The sequence below is a fragment of the Chiloscyllium plagiosum genome, unplaced genomic scaffold (genome assembly GCF_037043375.1).
Source record: "Chiloscyllium plagiosum isolate Xiang-an unplaced genomic scaffold, Cpla_swu_hap1 HiC_scaffold_28, whole genome shotgun sequence".
Lineage (NCBI taxonomy): Eukaryota > Metazoa > Chordata > Chondrichthyes > Orectolobiformes > Hemiscylliidae > Chiloscyllium > Chiloscyllium plagiosum.
The window spans coordinates 28971862-28993656 of record NW_028270166.1 but is presented as its reverse complement, the minus strand read 5'-3'; the positions used below and the strand labels follow the sequence as shown (position 1 = coordinate 28993656).

At 40.0% G+C, this 21795-nt stretch overlaps 1 protein-coding gene across 4 annotated transcripts in view; it reads left to right on the top strand.

The window, feature by feature from the left end:
- LOC122565294 (protein ENL) overlaps positions 1 to 21795 on the top strand; it is a 116700-nt gene that overhangs the window by 72409 nt on the left and 22496 nt on the right. For 3 of the 4 annotated variants that reach the window (XM_043721101.2, XM_087976077.1, XM_087976076.1), the window contains 5 exons: positions 1479 to 1622; positions 2794 to 2919; positions 7982 to 8551; positions 13273 to 13360; positions 15596 to 15704. In XM_043721101.2, coding sequence (XP_043577036.1) covers positions 1479 to 1622; positions 2794 to 2919; positions 7982 to 8551; positions 13273 to 13360; positions 15596 to 15704 — 1037 coding nt within the window. Of the gene's footprint in view, positions 1 to 1478; positions 1623 to 2793; positions 2920 to 7981; positions 8552 to 13272; positions 13361 to 15595; positions 15793 to 21795 lie in introns of all 4 variants that reach the window. The other variant, XR_015751842.1, reaches the window with a different exon arrangement.

Genomic DNA, 21795 nt, shown 5'->3' with positions numbered 1-21795 from the left:
TCGGGATAAATTGGTCTTTTTCTTTGGATTGATCTTTGACAAAATGTAACTAGAAGGTGCCATAGGTTCCCAGGCTGTAGCCATTTACAATTTATATTATTGACTTAGATGCAGAGATCGAAAGTGTATCATACTAAAATGGTGGAAAATTAAGTTGCGATGAAGAAATAAGAAATATGGAAGGGTCAGGTGGATGGGCCAAAATTTGACAGATGAAATTTAGTGTCAATAAGTGTGAGGTTGTCCACTTTGGTCAGAAGAAGAGAAAGACCAACATATTATCTAAATAGAAAGAAACCTCAGTGAGTTTAGGTGCCGAGGGATCAGGGTGTCCTTGTGCATGAATCAACTGCATTGCACTCATTCTCCTAATCATTTTCTATTCGGTGAGGAAGTTCTGTGTAACTCCTTGTCCCAGGTAGCCATGTTTTGCAACAGGTTTGTGCAAAAGCCTTGAAGTCAGAGAAAATTCCTCAACGCTGACCAGACCATTTGCTTTTATCAACTTCAGTCAACTACTGAAAACACCAAATGCTTGTGGAATCATACCAACAGCGAGGAGAAGTCATGCAACGACAAAGCCAGCAAGTAGTTGATTGTTTTAGATAGCAGTGATGAGACTTCCTTCCTGCTACCTAGTTCCCATTCAGCCATGTGTTCGTAAGAGAGTGCATCCATTGGACCATTGATCTTTAAAATAACAGCGCAGCACAATGCACATTGATCACATGTATGTGCTGCGCCTTCAATAAAAATCATGTTTGGCTTGATTTGCAGTGGACACTATTTTGTTCTTAATTAGTAAAGCATATCTTGTGGCTGCAGAGAACTTGCTATAAACACAGACATCTAAGTTATGTTAACTAAATATGAATTCTTATAGGGTTCAGGCTGAGAGACAACCCTGTTTTTATGGGCTTAGTGCATTAAGAGGATGCAGACACTTTGCTTCTACTGCTGGGGCATTTGTTTGTTCCAAAAAATTCCTATTTCTGAGTGTGACAACAGAAGTTTATTCTTGAAGTATCTGATAGGCTAGAATGCTGAAGTGTAATAGACAGAAGACTTACATGAGGTGTAACATTATATATTACTGAGAAATAATGTCTTTGTGTCTTCTCATGTCAGTACAAATATGTTCAGGACTTTAGTCTGTTATCTTTTAAAGTGAAATTTATTCATTATTTTTGGATGTAATTGCATGTGCAATTTGTTAAATGGGCAGGAACCTAAACTGTAAGTCAGAAAAAAAGTACGAAAGCAGGAAGTCTGACGTCAGAATGAATAACTTTGATTTTTGACTGGAATGCCATAAACTTTGTAAAGTAGCAAAGTTAAATGAGCAGATGGTATTTTAATCTGCTATTTTCTGATTTTTGATTTAAATGCACTGATTAAGATCATGTTTTATAGATAAAACATTTAGCATTTGTATAGAGCAGCAAGACTCTAAATATTTTGTTTTTTTTCCTCATCAGGAAGAGCCCAAAAAGGTTTGCTTCACATATGATTTGTTTCTAAATCTGGAAGGGAATCCACCTGTGAATCATCTACGCTGTGAGAAACTCACCTTTAACAACCCAACCAAGGAATTTCGACGCAAGCTTTTGAAAGCAGGAGGGGTAAGTTTCAGTCGCCAGGTAATGCAGGCTTTGACTTTATATTCCAGTAATATGATACTGAATATATGCTGAAGAGGAGTTGATGACTTGGTGGTATTATTGTTAGACTATTATTCCAGAGAACCAAGCAATTTTCTAGGGTTCGAATCTCACCATGGCAGATGGTGGAATTTGAATCCAATCAAAATCTGGAATTAAGGATCTAATCACCACAAAAATCCCGACGTTTACTCAAGTCCTTTAGGGAAGGAAGCCGGCCTTTACTTGGTATGGTCTACAAGTGACTCTGGACCACAGCAATGTAGTTGACACTTAACTGCTATCTGGGCAATTAGTGATGGACAATAAATGCTAACCTAGCCAAAGGTGCCCACATTCTGTGAGTTAATTAAAAGAAAATTCTCCAATTGGCCTTGAATATGGGAGGCACCCAATCCAACTGAAATCAAGTTATACAATTGAGCATTGTGTCTTTGTACTTCTACTCTGCACCCCCTTCCCCTCCCACCGGGGTGCAAAACATAAAAAAAAAATCTGCCTTTTATATGGAGGATTTCTGCTTTCTAGAAAAAAGTTGAGGTATGCAGACAGCATACCTTGCCTGTCAGGCAAATGAAAATTTTATGCAGCCAGGATTAGAAGGAATTCTCTGAAGTGGAATGGTTTTAAAGTTTCATGTTGCGACAGAGAGTATTAGCTGGTAGATAACATTTCAGCAAGTAAGTAGACATTGACATGTGAAGACTTGGTGACAAAGTAGATAAACCTATTCATTTACAGAGCATGGGAAAATGCATGCTAAGTGTGACAGTGACAGGGTGACATAGTGACCATATGACCTTGTCTCCTCAGCAGGACTCTGCTCTGAAGAGGAGTGTACATTGGGAGTTTTGGGTGTCTTTTTCAGTGTTGCAGTGTGTGGCGTATCAGTATTCTTGGTGACCATGTTCTGTGAAGCACCTTAAAATGGTGAATACGGACTCCAGAAGGCTGATCCTGAGTTGGAACAGGGGCATTATATTTGTTAGTCAGCATATTTAAAGTGGTGGCAGCTCAGTGTGCATTAATGCTTTTCTCAGTTTGTGTATGGTATTCAAGTTCCTCATTATCTCTGCCTAATAAAATCATTCTACGTAACAAATAGCCAGACAGTCTTTCTTTTGTTTTTTAGGTTATGGTAATGCCTGAAGGAACTGACACAACCTCCAGACCAAGTCCAGATTATCCCATGCTGCCCACAATTCCTCTCTCTGCATTCTCTGATCCAAAGAAAAGCAAACCATCTCATGGGTCAAAGGTCAGTTATTTAACCCAGAATTGTTCTACATTCAGAATATAAATGTGAAATTATTTTCAAATTTAAAATTCTAATCCAGGAAAAATATTGAGGATAAATTTTCACCTTCACTGCTAGGTTTCACTTGATTTACTTTCCATTGAATCTGTGGTTTTATATTGGTGGGAAATCTCTGCCATTTGACTGATCAACCTTTGAAGGCTCAAACTACCCCCAATGCATTTTCTCTGTCCAAGTAGCTCTAGTTGTAAAACGTAGGACTCTGAATTTGGGAGATGCAACCTGGTAACCTCAACCTGGTAATGTTCTGGCACCCATGTTTGAATCCTGCTGTAGCAGATAGTAGAATTTGAATTCAATAAAAATCTGGATTTGGAGTCAAATGGCGACCATGAGTCCAGTGTTGATAGTTGGAAACAAAATCATCTGCTTCACTAATATCCTTTAGAGAAGGAAATTGCAATCCTTACCTGGTCTGGCCTACATGCGACTTCACACACACAGCAATGTGGTTGAAATGTGACTGCCCTCTGGCCAATTAGGGATGGGTAATGAATGGTGGCCTGTGCCAGTGATAACCAGATGTGGTGAACGAATGGAAAAAAAAATTGTCAGTAGAATTTCACTGTCAGTCACATAATAGATTATCTTAAAATAATGGCTTTAACAACATAATTAAGTTAATTTTATCCATTCTCAGTTATGAAAGTAACTTCCTTGTGGCTTTTAATCTAGATGGTCTTCCACATTATTGATCTTTCAGTGATAGGGTGCCAGGAGCGTTGGGAGTCATGTGACATGGTAATCTTGGCACCACTGTCCATCCCTGTGCCACTCAAAGGATAAGTGGTGCTATGTGGTTTTATCCATCACCAGTAATGTCTGTGCAATTCTTACTAGATCATAGAATCGCTAGTGTGGAAACAGGCCATTTGGCCCATTGAGTGCATACTGACCCTCCAAAGAACATCCCAACCAAACCCTATCCCTGTAACACTGCATTTCCCATGGCTAATCCATCTAACCTGCACATCACTGGGCACTATGAGCAATTTAGCATGGCCAATTTGCCTAACCTGCACATCGCTGGACTGTGGGAGGAAACCGAAGGCACCCAGACAAAACCCACGCAGACATTGGGAGAATGTGCAAGCACCACATAGGCAGTCACCCAAGGCTGGAATCAAACCTAGGTCCCTGAGCCACCATGCTGGCAAGATTGTGCATGACCTCTTAATTATTTATTGGATTTGCACAGAAGCTCTTTTAAATCAAGCCAGGAAAGTTCTGATGATTTTATGTGATCTTGCTTCATCTACCTCATGGGAAAAAGAGTGAATGTTGCAGTGAAAATATAATGTCATACTATGTTTTTGCTGTCATGATCATGATGATTTGTCACAAAAGTCAAACATTTAGATCCAAAGGTTTTTAAAGACAGAGCCCAAGGACATTTTATTCATCCATACACCTCTGTCGCAAATCTTTCAATGTAGTGCATGTTCCCAGTCCTCCCAAAATGTACCATCTTACACATTTCTGCACTAAATTTCATCCATCTCCCGTCGACCTATTCAGCAAACCTATCTGTGTTGTCTTCTTCCGGTCCATTTCCCATTGTTTCCTTAATCTCTTGACTAGCTTGTTCTTCAGCTAACCTGCTGAAACCTTCATCAATGCCTCTGTTACCATAGGCTTGACTATCTCAAAGCACTTCTGGCCCAGCTCCCATTTTCTACCCTCCATAATATCATCCATAAATCCACTGCCTGTGGTCCTTACTAGCATTGAATTCTGTTTATCCATTGTACCTATGTTTGCTGGCCAACATTGAATTCCAGTCAAACAATTTTAAAATCCTTCTCTTTATTTTCAAATCCTTTCACGACCTCAGTGCTCTCTATCGCTGTAATCCCCATTATTCCCACAACCCTTCAAGCACCAGGTAAATAGTGCGGTGAGGAAGGCATATGGCGTACTGGCTTTTATTGGTAGAGGAATTGAGTTCCGGAGTCCTGAGGTCATGATGCAGTTGTATAAGACTCTGGTACGGCCGCATCTGGAATATTGTGTGCAGTTTTGGTCGCCATACTATAGGAAGGATGTGGAGGCATTGGAACGGGTGCAGAGGAGGTTTACCAGGATGTTGCCTGGTATGGAAGGAAAACCGTATGAGGAAAGACTGAGGCACTTGGGGCTGTTTTCACTAGAGAAAAGAAGGTTTAGGGGTGACTTGATTGAGGTGTACAAGATGATTAGGGGGTTAGATAGGGTCGACAGTATGAACCTTTTCCCGCGTATTGAGTCGGGTATTACAAGGGGGCATAGCTTTAAATTAAGGGGGGGTAGATATAGGACTGATGTTAGGGGTAGGTTCTTCACTCAGCGAGTCGTTAGTTCATGGAATGCCCTGCCAGTAACAGTGGTGGACTCTCCCTCTTTATGGGCATTTAAGAGGGCATTGGATAGGTATATGGAGGATAGTGGGGGTTAGTGTAGTTTAGGTGGGCTTGGATCGGCGCAACATCGAGGGCCCAAGGGCCTGTACTGCGCTGTATTCTTCTATGTTCTATGTTCTATGTTCTATCTGCACTTCTCCAGTACTTGCCAAATGATCAGCATAGATTTTGTTTGCTCCCTCTTTAATGCCTGTACCTTTAGTTGTCGGAACCCTAAACTCTGGAATTCCCTCCCGAAATCTTTTTGTCTCTCTGTCTCTTGCCGTTTAAAGACATCTTTGACCAGGCTTTTAGCATTTGACCTAATATAGCTTATTGTGGCTTAAACTTTGTTTTATGAATCAACTTGGATTTCCTTATTATTTTGAAGTTTCTATTGTCGTTGTAAACTTATATTGTGCTTTTGCGAATATAAATCCCAAATAAGTTCCTCGTGAAGACAACTATGAAACTACAGGATTATCACTGATTTGTCACCATATTGCAGAATGTGGTGATCACTCTGTTTATGGTGATTGTTTTTACTCTGTGGAATATGCATATTTGTAGCTGGAATATCTGAACGGTAAGTGTAAAGAGGGAGTTAAGCTTCACCTGTTTAAATTTAACACTTGGGAGTGCCACACAGATCTCATGGAGATTGTGTGATGTAATTTTGCCATAAAGATAGGACATGCATTCAAATGTAAAACTAAAATAAAACAAGCACCTGTATTGAGATTAACCTATATATTCAGATATCCCAAAATATTTCTCAGCCAATCGATTACTTTTGAAATATAGAGAAAATAAGGAAACTAATGACCATTTAATTTACTTGGACTGTGGGTTAGCTGTTGATCAGAACTTCCTTGGTTTTCTTTGAGTAGCATCATGGGACCTTTTCACACTAATCTAAGTTGATACATTAGGGCCTTACTTTAATATCTCACCCGATGATGTAGCACTTAGCCAGAACTGCACTAAAGTATTCAGCCCGGTTAGTGCTCAGTTCCTGGAGTGAGACTTAAGCTGACCATCTTTTAATACTAAGATGATAGTGCTATTATTGAGTCGATGCAATCAATATTTATAGTAATGTGTCTCTTTGTGTATTGCTATTGATGCAACATAGCATGCATACAATATAGACTCCAATGTTGTAACAAGGTTTATGATGGTTTAGGAGATATCCAGTAGTTTACAAGCACTTGTACTGATATCCTCTCAGGGTTGCTTTTCGGACAGGAGGCCTGTGACCAGCAGTTGCTGCAAGGATCGGTGCTGGATCCACTGCTTTTTGTCATTTATATAAATGATTTGGATGTAAATGTAGGAGGTATGGTTAGTAAGTTTGCAGATAACACCAAAATTGATAGTGTAGTGGACTGCGACGAAGGTTACCTCTGAGTACAACGGTACCTTGATCAGATGGGCCAGTGGTCCAAGGAATGGCAGATGGAGTTTAATTTAGATAAATGTGAGGTGCTGCATTTTGGTAAGACAAATCAGGGCAGGACTTATATGGTTAGTGGTAAGGCCCTGGGGAGTGTTGCTGAACAAAGAGACCTTGGAGTCCAGGTTTATAGTTTCTTGAAAGTGGAGTGGCAGGTAGACACATTAGTGAAGAAGATGTTTGGTAAGCTTGCCTTTATTGGTCAGTGCATTGAGTATAAGAGTTGGGAGGTCATGTTGCGGCTGTACAGGAAATTGGTTAGGTTAATTTTGGAATACTATGTTTGCTTCTAGTCTCCACACTATAGGAAAGATGTCATTAAACTTGAAAGAGTTCAGAAAAGTTTTACAACGATATGGCCAGGGTTGGAGGGTTTGAGCAATAGGGAGATGCTGAATAGATTGGGGCTATTTGTTTGGAGCATAAGAGGCAGAAGGTGACCTTATAGAGGTTTATAAAATCATGAGGGCATGGATAGGGTAAGTAGACAAGGTCTTTTCTCCAGGATAGGTAAGTCCAAAACTAGAGGGCAGAGGTTTCAGGTGAGAAGGGAAGGATTTAAAAGGAACCTAAGGGGCAACATTTTCACACAGATGGTGGTGCGTGTATGGAATGAGTTGCCAGAGGAAGGGGTGGACCCTGGTACAATTACAACATTTAAAAGGTACCCTGGATGGGTATATGAATTGGAAGGGTTTAGAGGGATATGGCCCGAATGCTGGCAAATGAGACTAGATTAATTTAGTATATATGGCCGGCATGGACAAGTTGGACCGAAGGATTCTATGCTGTACATTTCTATGACTATAGCCTCAGGATATCCATGTCCAGATTTTTATTTTAATCAATTAAAAAGTACGATATTAGCACATTTCAAAAAAGAATCTTGCATCTGTGTTGTAAAACAATTTTTAATATCCAGGTATTGATCATTGGTAACACTCAGGCTTACCAGGGATCATAGTGTAGTCGACAGTTAAAATACATGAATGAAAATGTGCAATTTTCAATTATTTTCATTTTTATTTTCAAAATTTATCTGTGAGCACTGTTTAATTTTTGCACTATAGTGCTGTTGTTTGAGTAACCTTCATGTTTGCAAACAACTTCCTGAAGTTCGAAGTTGTGACTGGTTGCTCTGTTAATTACTTCTGTCCTTTCAAAGCAGGACACAAACCGAGAAAGCAGCAAATCCTCAAAACCTCACAAAGTCACGAAAGAGCACAGAGAGCGACCTGTGAAAGATACTGAGAATAAGCCAACTGTAAAAGAACCAGAAAAGGAACATAATAAATCATCCAAGGAGTCATCACGAAAATCGGCAGAGAGCAAGACTTCAAAGGAAGAAAAGGCTACTCCAAAGGCAACTTCTAAAGAACCAAAACCTGCCTTCAAGGAGTCTAAACTAGATAGCATGTCGCCCAAGGGCGGAGGTAACCTCCATCAGGAATCAAAGCCCAGTATTAAGAGGCCCTCTAACACAGATTCACTGAAAGTCAATGCCAAAAAACAAAAGAAAAGCACTTCTGAGTCATCGAAAAGCTTCCCAAGTGTCTCGCCAAGAATTTCTTCTTCTTCTTCTTCGTATGCTGACAAAAAGAAGTTGAACGAAAAAGAAAAGGAAAAAGTGAACGTTAAAGCAGAGAAGGTTAAATCTGAAAGTAATGTGAAAGAGGTGAAGAAGGCTGTTGATTCAGATGACTGTAATTCAGAAGATGAAGTGGTGTCCAAATCTGAGGTAAAGAACCATATACTAAAATCTAAATGGGGTTGCTAAAGGGGAGCATTTCTTTGGTATTCAATACTGCAGAATAATAAAAAATAAGATTGTGAAAATTATTATTATGAGAGTTACTGATCCCAAGTCATCATTCCTCCCACCACCCAGACTGTTGTCAGTGGGCCAAGAAAATTAAGCCCTGTGTTTCCCAACTTGGAAGAAGGACAAACGTTTGCTGTGCTTGTGGAAGCAATTTGTTTTGCAGGCTGGTTTTTGTGTCATTGTGGAATTCAAATCCAACCAATAGACTGTGGAGCTGGGAGATGGGAGGAATTAGGAGGGGGCAGCGATATTTCCCCACCGCCACAACAATTGTCCATAGCAGGAACCACAGAAGTCTCTTCCTCCCACCCAGCATATTGCCTGCATTTGGCGTTTCATTTTGGCAGCCTTCTAGTATGTATGCTTGACCAATGTTTATTTCCTGTCCCTAGTTGCCCTTGATGATGTTTTGGTGGTGAAATTGGTAAATTTTTAGATACTCAGAGATTTTGTTGGAAGATAAGCTGTGAACTTTTCTGATAGAGCAGGCAAAACTAACCATACCATTCTGTCTAACACAATATTTGCTGAATTGACAGTTGTTTAATTGAACAGTTATTTACATTTTATAGTTTTGGGTAATTATGTTAAAAGTATTAGCCTGCTATTTTAAAGAATGAAATCTATCTGGAGTCTTTGGAGTGATGCTGATTTGTGCTGCTATTCTTGCTAATTGCAAGAAAATAAAATATAACACTGATGAGCATGGAAGTTGTAAACTGTTATTAAACTTTAAAACTCTGGTAAAAGTCTATCATCGGAGGTCTTATGGGAGCTTCCCTCCTCTCAGTCAGAGGCTTGGGGTTCAAATCCCTCACCAGGATTTATTGACTACTGAAGGAGCATTTACAACGTCAGCAAAAGTTGATTATCAGCCTGCTAATCTCTCCATCACTTTACACTATTTCCCAAAAAGATAACGGTGCCTGTGAAGATACAGAATAAACAAATATTTCTTGTTCCTGCTACTGTTCACTTGTTCTTTCATTGTTTAAGAATTTGTTTGGAACTCTTGCGGAATACTGATATAAAAATAATTCGAGAATCTTTTTAATCTGTTTAAAATATAAGCACAGGGTACAAGACAAAATAGTCCAGAGTTTGCTGTTTCTTTAATAATTGGATTCAATATTCCTGTTAAGCGCAGGTCCTTTTGAATTTATTTTTTTAAAAATTACATATCTTAGCGAGTTTTGAGAAGATTTGTAGCTCAGTTTGAGGTTCTGAATGTAGATTTGCTCACTGAGCTGAAAGGTTCATTTCCAGACATTTCGTCATTCTACTAGGTAACATCTTCAGTGGGCCTCCAGGCGAAGCACTGTTCATTATTCCTGCTTTCTATTTATATGTTTGGGTTTCTTTGGGTTGGTGATATCATTTCTTGTGGTGATGTCATTTTCTGTGGTGATGTCATTTCCTGGTCTTTTTCTAAGGGGGTGGTAGATGGGGGTCTAACTCAATGTGTTTGTTGATGGAGTTCTGGTTGGAATGCCATGCTTTTAGGAATTCTCATGTGTGTCTTTGTTTGGCTTGTCCTTAATATCATTATTAAGTATTGAAACATTCCGGATATGCAAAATGCCACCTGGTTGCTTCTAAATGCAGTGACATCCTGTTGTGGAAGTTTTCACTTGCACTGAAGTCTCTATTGCAGACATTCACTCCCTCCACTGCTGCTACACAGTGGCAGTAACATGTGCCGTCTACCAACCTGACTTGAAAATATATCCTGTTCCATCACTGTCACTCAATCACCATCCTGGAACTCTCTTGCTAATTGCGCTCTGGATGTATCAACTTCCATGGACTGCAGGGATGCAAGAATTCAACTCACCACCGCCTTTGCCAGAGCAATTGGGGATGGGCTACAAGTGCATGTATAAAAATATATTGTTTGATCTTGGTCATTCTTGTTAGCATAGTAGCCCAGAGTGGAAACTGAACATGAGTTCCATCCTCATATTAAAAGCAAAGTACTGCAGATGTTGCAAATTTGAAATAAAAAGAGGAAATCACTGGAGAAACACAGCAGCAACTTTTGTAGCATTTGTAGAGAGAACAGTTAAAGTTTCAAGTTCAATGTGACTCTTCAGAGTTCTTCCAAATAAGAGTCTTTGGACTTGAAACATTAATTCTGTTTCTCTCCACAGATGCTGCCAACCTGCTGAGACTCGGCAGCATTTTCTCTCTTTATTTTTGGAATTCCATTCTTCTTGGACTCTGACTTAGCATCTAATATATTTTTGGCTTTGGTTTCAGCAGTCTTACCCCACCTGTTTTTTTTGGATGAGTGCATGCAAACTATACAGTATTAGGATATGGTGATGTCATATGTCCTGAATGGTGTCATTTCTACCTCCATGTTCTTGCTGTTGTAAAAGATTTATCCTGGGTTGCTAGGCACAACAGAAAAAAACAAAGCAAATCCAACGTGAAGAAACAGTAGCTACATGGGTAGGATTTGCAAAAAGCTCCACAGATTCCATTTTGATAAATTTATTTGACTTTTCACTGCATCAACTACTTCATTTTTGTCTTAGTGCTGTTTGCTGAGAGGTTGTCATTTTTCTTTACCATGTATCCCACCCATTCCCCAATCTGTGGATTCTCATTTGGAATTCTTTTCCAATTCTTCTTTTTGGGAAGACGTAGGAGTAAGGGAGGCATGATGGGTTGGTCGAACCAAGGCATGCTGCACTTAGATATGTGCATCCCCACATCAAAAACCATCAGCAGCGGTGTTCCTACCCAGAGTTGTCGAGGAGCAGTGAAAGAGAACGGTCAGTGAGTTAATGGTGCATGCAGCACCCTAACCTCTGGCTAACCTCCAACGCAGGCTTCAAACTGTCACTGGCTGTGTAATTTGCTGCCTTTTATTCTGATCATTTGAAGCTACTAGTGGAGACACCGAAGGGTTACACCTGAAACGTTGACTTCTCCACGTCCTGATGCTGCCTGGCTTGCTGTGTTCTTCCAGCCTTCTGCTTGTTTACTTTGGAATCCGGCGTCTGCAGTTTTTTTTGTCTCTAACCAGTACTAGTCGGCAATTAGTGTTTCTACCATACTTCAGATATCAGAGAGGCTTGGTGCTAGGGCAGTAGGACATCCATCCATATTATCCTGAGACACATCACCATCATCACTGCACGTTTTTTGCAATATCTCTAGCACAGGCATCTGGCTCTATGTAACGTCTGATCTGCAGGAAAGTAGACCTTACAATTCCAATGTGATCAGTGAAGCTTTTCTCCTTTTTTTCTGGGACCTGTTACCACTGCTAAAGATACAAGAGACACTCCTTGCTAATCTGTCGTCTCATTGTGTGGCTGTCATTGGCTAAAGGGTGCAGTGATAATAACAGGGCAGCCACTCTCAAATTGCTATCATTGTTTTTGAAATACAATTAAAGTTGTCATCACTTTGTTTTAAAATGCAGCAATTAACATCCTGAAACTCATTCCCAAGTTGATCCCACAATGATGCAGTCTTCAGTTTTGTTTTGGACATCCAAATTGAAGGAGATTTTGAAATGATCAATTTCGCGTGTATTTTTGACTTGTATATTTCTTAAATGATCTTAAATCCATGGCACAATTCCAGTTGGACTCCACTGTTTCTCCATGTTGAAACTATGTTAGTCAGTCCCTTAATATTGACTGTAGATCAACATTTAGCATTTGTTTTCCCAATTCAACATCATACTAAGTAATAATAATCTAATGCTTCTTGACAGTACATTTGTCTGTCCTGTCAGCGCGTAAGTAATTGAAAGGTGCAGGTGCATTATCAGACTGCCAGATAAGAACACGTTCTACCCTAATTGGAAAATAATTGTCCATAAAAGTTGATGCAATGTGATAAGTACTGTTAGACCTTGATTGAATTGCTCAGTCTGTTAAATCAGCCTCCTAAATCAGCCTGTTTACCTTTCAGACAGCACCTTGCCTTGTTCCTTTTACTGCTGCCCAAACTACAGTTCCTATAAATACAAGTTTGCATTGAAGAGCATTGGTGTAAGCAAGTAGCCTATAAAAAAAAGCTAAAGCTGCAATTTGAACAGTATCTGACCAGAATGATGTTTGTGGAAGCAAGTTACTTGGCTACTTCCCTTCTGCATGTTCACATAAAACCTCCTGTAAATCACTGCAGTTCAAAGCACTTGGTCAATCTGTAGGCTTCAATCCAATTTGAGCATTTTTAGACAAATAATACACCTCACCTCACCCATTCCACATTCATACAAGAAGATGTGTGGATCCCCAAGATCTACATTCCTCCCTCCCTACTGAGATTTCCTCTTCAAAACACTCATTCCCTTGCATTGCCAATCAGATTATTTTTGGCACTGGCATGTGACCACAAAAACTTGCCAACAAGCTGGTACTTGTCCCAGGTTGGTAGCTAACAGACGAGGCCTGTACCTGAAAGTCATTTATGCAGATCTCTCTTTAATGGAGAGAAATACCAAATGGTCTTGGTGGACTATGGCTAATTACAAAAGCAAGGTGTGCAATCACCTTGCCACCCATCCGGTCCTCACAAGAACTTAAAAATAAGCTGTGATTTATTAATATTGAGTTCAGTTTATTAGCTGTCAGTAATTTTCATGACTGACTTACGTTCTTTTCTCTGTTTAGTCTGTACGGACTAGTCAGTCCAACTCAAGCTCAAGTTCAGATTCAAGCTCAGATTCCGATTTTGCACCATCTCAAAACCACAGACAAGGTATGGAATCTTCTCAACATTGCTGTTCACACAACAGTTCACATATATTTTTAGTGCTCTGGATCTATCCTGAAATGAGCCTAAATGCGACCAGATATACAGCATGAAAGTAGACTGAGTAAATTTGTTTTGAGTACTTGCCCACTGCCCGCCAATGAATTTGTTTTAGATGTTTCATCATTGACTTGAATGTTTCTTTCTAATGTTAAGCGTTTGTTCATTGCTTCATTGTGCTATGATGATCATGTTTCTTTCCAGTCTTTTATAATGTTTCTAGAATTTTGTGGAAGGGTGATTGAACTTCTGTCAGTATGGATGATAAACAAGGGAGTTGAGGGTAATGGGGGAATGCCAGGCAGGAATGTGGAGTTGAAACCGCAACCTAGATCAACCATGTTCTTATTGAAAAGTGGAGTAGACTCAAAGGCGCAAATAGCCCACTCCTGCACCTAAGTACTAAATTCTATGACCTAAAAGAACTTCACCCAACTGAGGACATGGCTCAATAATATTCAAAGCAGAATGAGCATTTGGACTTGGCCAGAGTGGTCTCAAAGATGGCCAGACCCAGCCCTGTAGAGTCAAAGATATGCACAGCACGGAAACAAGGTCTATGGTCAGTATTGCTTCCTTTGTATTCTGTGCCTTCTGTTGTTCCATCAGCATTACCCTCTCTGTAAATTATCTCACTTATCCACATTTTTAGCTTCCAGTCCTTCAAGCTATCATTTGAGCACGGATTGGACCATTGCTGATGACTTTTTCATTTCCTCCTCACACAAATAGAAATATCGAAAATATACAGTACTGACAAACAATTCTTTCCATTGTTCCTCTGCACCTCTCAACATGCAAACATTTATTGTGCATGCCCTTTACTTGTTTGCTCTTTGCAAATGCACTAACTCACACAGTTTTAGATTGAGTTCCATTTGCTACTTTTTGCCCACCTGATCAGCTTGCAGTTTACTTTCTGCTCTCGACCTCTATAGTCTTGGCTATCAACCAATAAACCAATTTTTATGCGACTTACAAACTCCTTAATCATGCACCTTACATTTCACTCTAAATTTACCAATAAATGTCGAGCTGTGGTACTGAGCCTTGCAGACCAATTGAAATTCCTGTTGGAAGTACAGAACTTTAACATTGCTAAAAGGAGATCTGAAAACCAACTTTTTAATCTTGCACCTATCAGGACTGAAATGCAAGAAAACCAAGTTTAGAAAGGACACAGCAATTTATAGCATGAGAAGAGGTTGCTGGTCTGTAGAACTGTATTGGCATGGAGATAAAAATAGGAATTGTTACTGTTTTAGTTAACTTATTAAGTCCAAACAAACAAGTTGATTCTGATTGATCGAGGCATGACCTTCAGGTTGCAGTGAGGATTGGCTGTTTCCGTAGCCTTTTTTTCAGTGAAAACTGTGTAATATGTGGATATATACCTTTTGCCTAGAAATAACAGGACCATGTAAATGAATGAATGTAATTTTTAGTCTGCATAAAAGGCATTCCTTCTGATGCCAATCCAAGGAGGGGACAATCAGGCCTGATAGATTTGTTTGAGATCCTGGCAGTGAGCTTGAATGTACGGGCAGGATGGAGATTATATGGTGCATGACCTTGGCCATGAAAACTGGATAACTGTAGAGATACTACCCTGCTGGTCACTGAAGCATGAGAAAGCATTGTACCTCTCCCCATTCTGCAGATATTCTTCTTTCAGTGCTGTCGTAAAATTGTTTAGATCTTTCCTCAGCATCGGCTATTAGAGTTTTAAATGAAACTGAGAAGAATGTAGAACCAGTTTAATGATACTAGAACACCTCTTGCTTGGATACTTGAATATAAAGCTCTTTTGAAAAGCTTTCTATTTTAGAAACTAAGATAAAAAGTGTGCATTGCTTGTGTGTCTTGATTTCAGCTTTTGTTTTTTAAGTCCACCTATTGGCAGCTGAGAAAAGTCTGTATGCGCATCTGACTAAGAAGACATTTTGATAGTGGATTCTTTGTGACTGACTTTTCAAAAGGAGAAAGTAGGTAACTGTAGAAGACTGATCCTATTAATGATGTCATTTCAGACTGAAATAACTCAATCTCTACTGTTGCCTATTAAGTTAAAAAAAACCCACTAGAAGTATTGGACTTTACACTAAACCACATGGAGAGATACAGATGTCAGTTGCTCATCAATTTAATTGTTGATCCCTGTTCAACTTTTTTTTTCTCTAGGGCCCCTGCGGTCTATGGTAGAGGAAATCCAATCCGAAGGCTCTGATGATGACAGCAGCTCCGAGGAGGAAAGGCCTGTAAAAAACATCGCAGTTAGCAGAGATCACAGGTCGGTGAGCTTAACAGATGGGAATGTGACAAAGAAAGTTCAGTTGTGTTTCAACCATTGTTTGGAAGCTGTGCACTCTGGACCCAAGGTAGAAATTTTGATCACCTTTGTATACCTTGACCAAGTCTAAGCACCAATAACCCTTTTAAAAAATAAAAAGCTTCCCGAGTTGTTTTATTGAATAACTTACAGCCCAGGATGAGATTTACTACTAAACTAGTCACAATAAATTAAGAGTCTGTGCTTACTTTAGAAGAAGAATAGTATATTTTTTCTCTTGACGATGTTCTTGTTAAGCACAAGTCAATATAGATTAATAGCACAAAAGGAGGCCATTTAGCCCATCACATCCATGTCAGTCATAGAGGTGTACAGCACAGAAACAGACCCTTCAGTCTAACTCATCTATGCTGACCAGATATCCTAAATCAATCTGGTCCCATTTTGCCCAAATCCCTCTAAACTCTTCCTATTCATATACCCATCCAGATGCCTTTTAAATGTTAAATTGTACCAGCCTCCACTACTTCCTCTAGCAGATCACTCCATACATGCACCACCCTCTATATGAAAACATTGCCCCTTAGGTCCCTTTTAAATCCTTTCCCTCTCACCCTGAACCTATGCCCTCTAGTTCTGGACTCCGCCACCTAGGGAAAAGACCTTGTCTACTTACTCTATCCATGCCCCTTCTGATTTTATTACCCCTCAGCTTCTGATGCTCCAGGGAAAGCAGCCCCAGCCTATTCAGCCTCTTCCATTTGCTCAAATCCTCCAACCCTGGCAGCATTCTTGTAAATCTTCTCTGAACCCTTTAAAGTTTTACATCTTTCCTATAGGAGGGAGACCAGAATTGTACACAATATTCCAAAAGTGGCCTACCAATGTCCTGTACAGCTGCAACATGACATCCTAACTCCTATACTCAGTGTTCTGACCAATAAAGAAAAGCATGTCAAATGCCTTGTTCACTGTCCTCTCTACATGCAACTCCACTTTTAAGGAACTATGAACCTGCACTCCAAGGTCTCTGAGTTTAGCAACACACCCCAGGACCTTACCATTAAGTGTATAAGTCCTGCTCTGATTTCCAAAATTCAGGAACTCACATTTATCTCCAAAGAGATGTACAGCATGGAAACAGACCCTTCAGTCCAACTCATCCATGCTGACCAGGTATCGTAAATTAATCTAGTCCCATTTGATAGTATTTGGCCCAAATCCCTCTAAGCCCTCTATCCAGATGCCTTTTAAATGTTGTAATTGTACCAGCCTCCACCACTTTCTCTGGCTGCTCGTTCCATGCATACACCACCCTCTGCGTGAAAAAGTTGCCCCTTAGGTCCCTTTTAAATCTTTCTCCTCTCACCTTAAATGTATACACTATAGTTTTCAACTCCCCCACCCTGGGGAAAAGACCTTGTCCATGCTCCTCGTGATTTTATAAACCTCTGTAAGGTCATCTCTCAACCTCCAACATTCCAGGGAAAATACCCCAGTCTATTCAGCATCTCCCTATGGCTGAAATCGTCCAACCCTGGCAGCATCCTTGAACATCCTTTTTCTGAACCCTTTCAAGTTTCGCAACATTCTTCCTATAGCAGGGAGACCAGAATTGCACACAGTATTCCAAAAGTGGCCTAACCTAACCTAACAATATGACCTCCCAACTCCTATATCTAAATTAAACTCCATATGCCATTCCTCGGCCATTGGCCCATCTGGTCAAGATGTTGTGGTACTCTGAGGTGATCTTCTTCACTGCCCACTGCACCTTCAATTTTGGTGAGACCTGCAAACTTACTCAATGAAGATCACATGACACTAATCCCATTTTCCCTGCTCTTGACCTATCGCTTCAGTTATGGCAATGGTAAGTGAATATCTAGACACTATTCAAATGCAGAAAGTTCTACACTGCCACCACCCTCTGTGTAAAAATAAAATAAATTACTTCTCAATCCCCCTTTTAGCTGACTGCCACCTCTTAATTTTTTTCCTCCTAGTTATTAACCCCTTTAGTAATAGATGAGTGCCTTCCCATCCCCCCTTTCTATGCCCCATGTAATCTTATACAGCTCTATCAGGTCCCTTGTTGCCCATCGCTGCTCCAAGAAAAGCAACCCCATACTATCCAATCTTCACAGCCTAGGTGGCATCCTGGTAAATCTCCTGTGCACCCTCTCCAATGCTGTCACATCCTTCGTTTTATGTGACCTGAATTGCATTATAGATATGGCCTAACCAGCTGTTTATACAGTATCAGCATTACCTCCTTTCTCTTATATTCTGTGCCTCAGCTAATAAAGGCAATATCCTATATGCTGCCTTAACCATCTATTCTGCCCATTTTTTTTCCTAATCCTAACTTTTATGCCCCTTGACATCCAGGATTCTTCAGTCTTGTTCCCGCTCTGTTTATACAAGAACATATTTGCCCTTTGCTTCTACTATTTCCTCCTTGAACAACTTGCACTGCTTTGGCACAGTTTTATTTGCTAGTAGCTGCTCCCTATTCACTTGGTTAAATCAAACCTTAGTAAAATCAGCCTTTCCTTACTTTAAAACTTTTATTCCAGGCCCATGCTTATATTTAGGATAGTTATGGAAAATGATAAGTAAGGTCACTATCTCCAAAATGCTCCCCTACTTTGTTTCGCTTGCTTCCACACTCACTTCTTCATGTTTGAACTTCTAATTCCATCTCAGCTTCTCTCTGCTCTGAACTACTGATCAGGATTCTAAACCTCTGCCAGTCTAATTTAAATCCACCCTAACAACAGTAACCAACCTCTATGTAAGGACGTGCGACCTGTTTCTATCCATCTGTACAAGTTCCAGCCTCCCTGGCTCCACTCCCAATAAATTTCAGGAATCTGAAGCTCTCCTCCTTTTCCATCTCTGCAACATGCAACTGCTATATCCTTCTGTTCCTATAGTCACCAGTGCATGGCACTAGCAGTAATCTGGAGATTACTACCTTTGAAGTCCTTCTTTTGAATTTCCTACCTTCTTGTTATTTATTCATGGGATGTTTGCATTCAGAGGACAGTTAAGAGTCAATCACATTTAAGGCAGATTGAGTCATGTGTAGATTAGAAATGGCAGTTTTCCTTTCCTAAAGGGCACTAGGTAACCCAGATAAGTTTTTACAATTGTCAGTGGTTACATTATGCTAGCTCCAGATTTTAAAATATTGAATTTATATTTTTCCATGGGATTCAAACCAATTTCTCCAGAACGTTAGCTAGGGTTAACTTGGTTAGTAAAGCTGCTGCTATGCCACTGCCTCCTTTAACTCCCTACAGTTTGTCTGCAAGCACCTCACTTCTCTATCTTCTTTGGCCCCAACATGACTGTGACCTCTGGCTGTTCACCCTCCCCCCCTTCAGAATGTCCTGCAGCTGTTCTGTGATACCTTGATCCTGGCATCTGGGAGGCAACATACCATCCTGGAGTCATTTGCGTAGCTGCAGAAGCATCTATCTACTTCCTTCACTAATAAGCTCTGACCACCATTGCCCTGCCACATCAATCCTCTCTCCCTATTCCTCCTGTCCCTTTTCCCCTCCCCTGAGTAACTGACCAACATACACCCCTGGCCTTGGCTCTGCCTCTCCTCCACACGGAACTGTTTTCTCACCCTTTTTGAAGTCTAAGAAATAGTTTACAAGTGAGGTTCACTCAGGGGACATTTGCTCAAGGATCCATCTGGTCCCTTCCTTCTATCTGGCAGTCACCTATTCCCTCCTGCCTCCTGTCCCTCAAGCTATGGGGTGACAACTTCTTGAAATGTGCTCTCCATGTATCTGTCAGTCTCACGAATGCACTATAGTGTCCTCAGCTGCCGCATAAGCTCCAAAACACAGTTTGTGATACTCCAGCTGCAGGCATTTCCCATAACCGTGGTTATCCAGGTTTCCAGAAACATCTAGGAATTCCCAAATCATGTAGGACAGGTCTGAGCTCCTGTGATGCACCTTAATGTAATCGAATATGGAGCTCTGCTTTTATTTTACCTGTTCTCCTACTGGAGTATAAACAAGGAGAATCTTATTTGTATGTCAGCCAGCAACCAGAAGCACTGAACTCATTCAAGCTAAAGCACTTAGGTTTGAAGTTTTAAAGTATTAATTATCTTTGTTAAGTTTAAGTTGTACTTAACCACAATCAATATCCAGTCAGGAGACATAGAGAAAACCCACCAGTGTTGACTGCCTGTCCTGTAATATCACTCTTTGATTTTGTTGAAGCAGTTTCACTGCGGTCTGTCTGCTTCTGGGACGTCTCTGCTCTTGCTTCCCCTTTTTAATCCCATACTAACTTCTAAGTCTGCTGCTGTTCTGTCTGTTTTTGTCTCGCCTCTCTTGATCCTCTCCTCTTCTTGATTTATGTTTTAAATTTATTTTGCAGTACTTGTCCCCTCTCTTACAGTTAATTTGCCCACAATCATAATTGTATTAACAAAATATTCCAAAGGCAGGAAACCCAGCCTGTACCAATATATCAGTTGGATAATGTTGTCCTATTGTGGCAGCTGTTTGTATGCTGCATAGACATGAAATGCTTCGTGACTTTAATATGACTTCCAAATTGATCACCTCTGTGATACCTAGGAGTAATGCATTCATGTATTGGGAATGGACTTGAAAATCTAGGCTTGGTATTTTCTATTATTCCAAAATAAGATTCCTGTTTCATTAAAAGAGGGAACAATAATTAGTCTTTTTTGCTGGGGGTTCATCAGTCTATCAAACATTATGATGTACTGTACTATAAATTGAGTGCTGTCAATCAATTTTATTCTTATTTGTATAAGAGAATGCACAAAATAAATGGCACTTTTGCAACCATTTTTATTTAGAAGCTTGTATAACAACCGAACTAGCTAATATTTTTCATCTATAGGCTTTGCAGGAACTCGTGTCCTTTCTCAGCTCTCCAGGAATATCATTGTAGAAACATAAAAACAGGAGCAGGCCATTCAGCTCTTCAAGCTTGCACTGACATTTAATTAGATCATTGTTGATTTATACATTAATTCTGTTTATTCACCAGAGCTCTATGCTTTGGTACTCTTGCCAAACAAAAATTTCAGTTTCAGCGTTGAAATCTCCAATTATCCTAAAATCCACAGCCTGTTGAGAGAAAAAAAATCTTATATTTATGCTTTTATTCATGCAACACAATACTTTTCATTTTCCCTCTTGAATGACCCAGTTCTAATTTAATCATTCTATGGTTCCTTGTTTTTGAGTTATTTCCAGCAAAGCAAGTAGTTTCTCTGTATCTACAATTAAATCTTTTCAAAATTTTAACCGTTGAACTCAGATTTGATTGGCATGACTGCGTAGGTCTGTTATTTAGACTGTCTTAGTTTCTGTCTAACCCACAGCTCTGTGGTTCCGTCCATTGAGGAACAGTTACTCATGATTTACTTAACTTAATAGATGAACTTTCTGAATTACAGCTGTAAGAATGATTGCGATTTCAAATCTGATTCAGAAATTCATTCTTGATACTGATGCTAAATCCTAGAACTGACCGTTTAAACTCTAAAGATTTATTTTGTAGTCTTCACACAAAAAGGAAACTGTGTCATGGACCCTCTTGCTCCTGTAGTAAAGATTCTGGATTAGCGTGGTGCTGGAAAAGCACAGCAGTTCAGGCAGCATCCGAGGAGCAGGAAAATCGATGTTTCGGGCAAAAACCCTTCATCAGGGCTGTCGGTTAGACAGAAACTAAGACAGTCTAAATAATAGACCCATGCAGTCATGCCAATCAAATCTGAGTTCAACGGTTAATATACCTGTATTCCTGATGAAGGGCTTTTGCCCGAAACGTCGATTTTCCTGCTCCTCGGGTGCTGCCTGAACTGCTGTGCTTTTTCAGCACCACTCTAATCCAGAATCTGGTTTCCTGCATCTGCAGTCCTTGTTTTTATCCTGTAGTAAAGAGATGAGCCAGACTAAATTTTGTGATATATACCGCACCCAATATTTTGAATAATTTATAAACACTGAAGAAGATTTTCTCTAGAGTAGTGCAACAGGAGCACTAAATCAATTGCAGGTTCTGTGTTTAAAGGTCT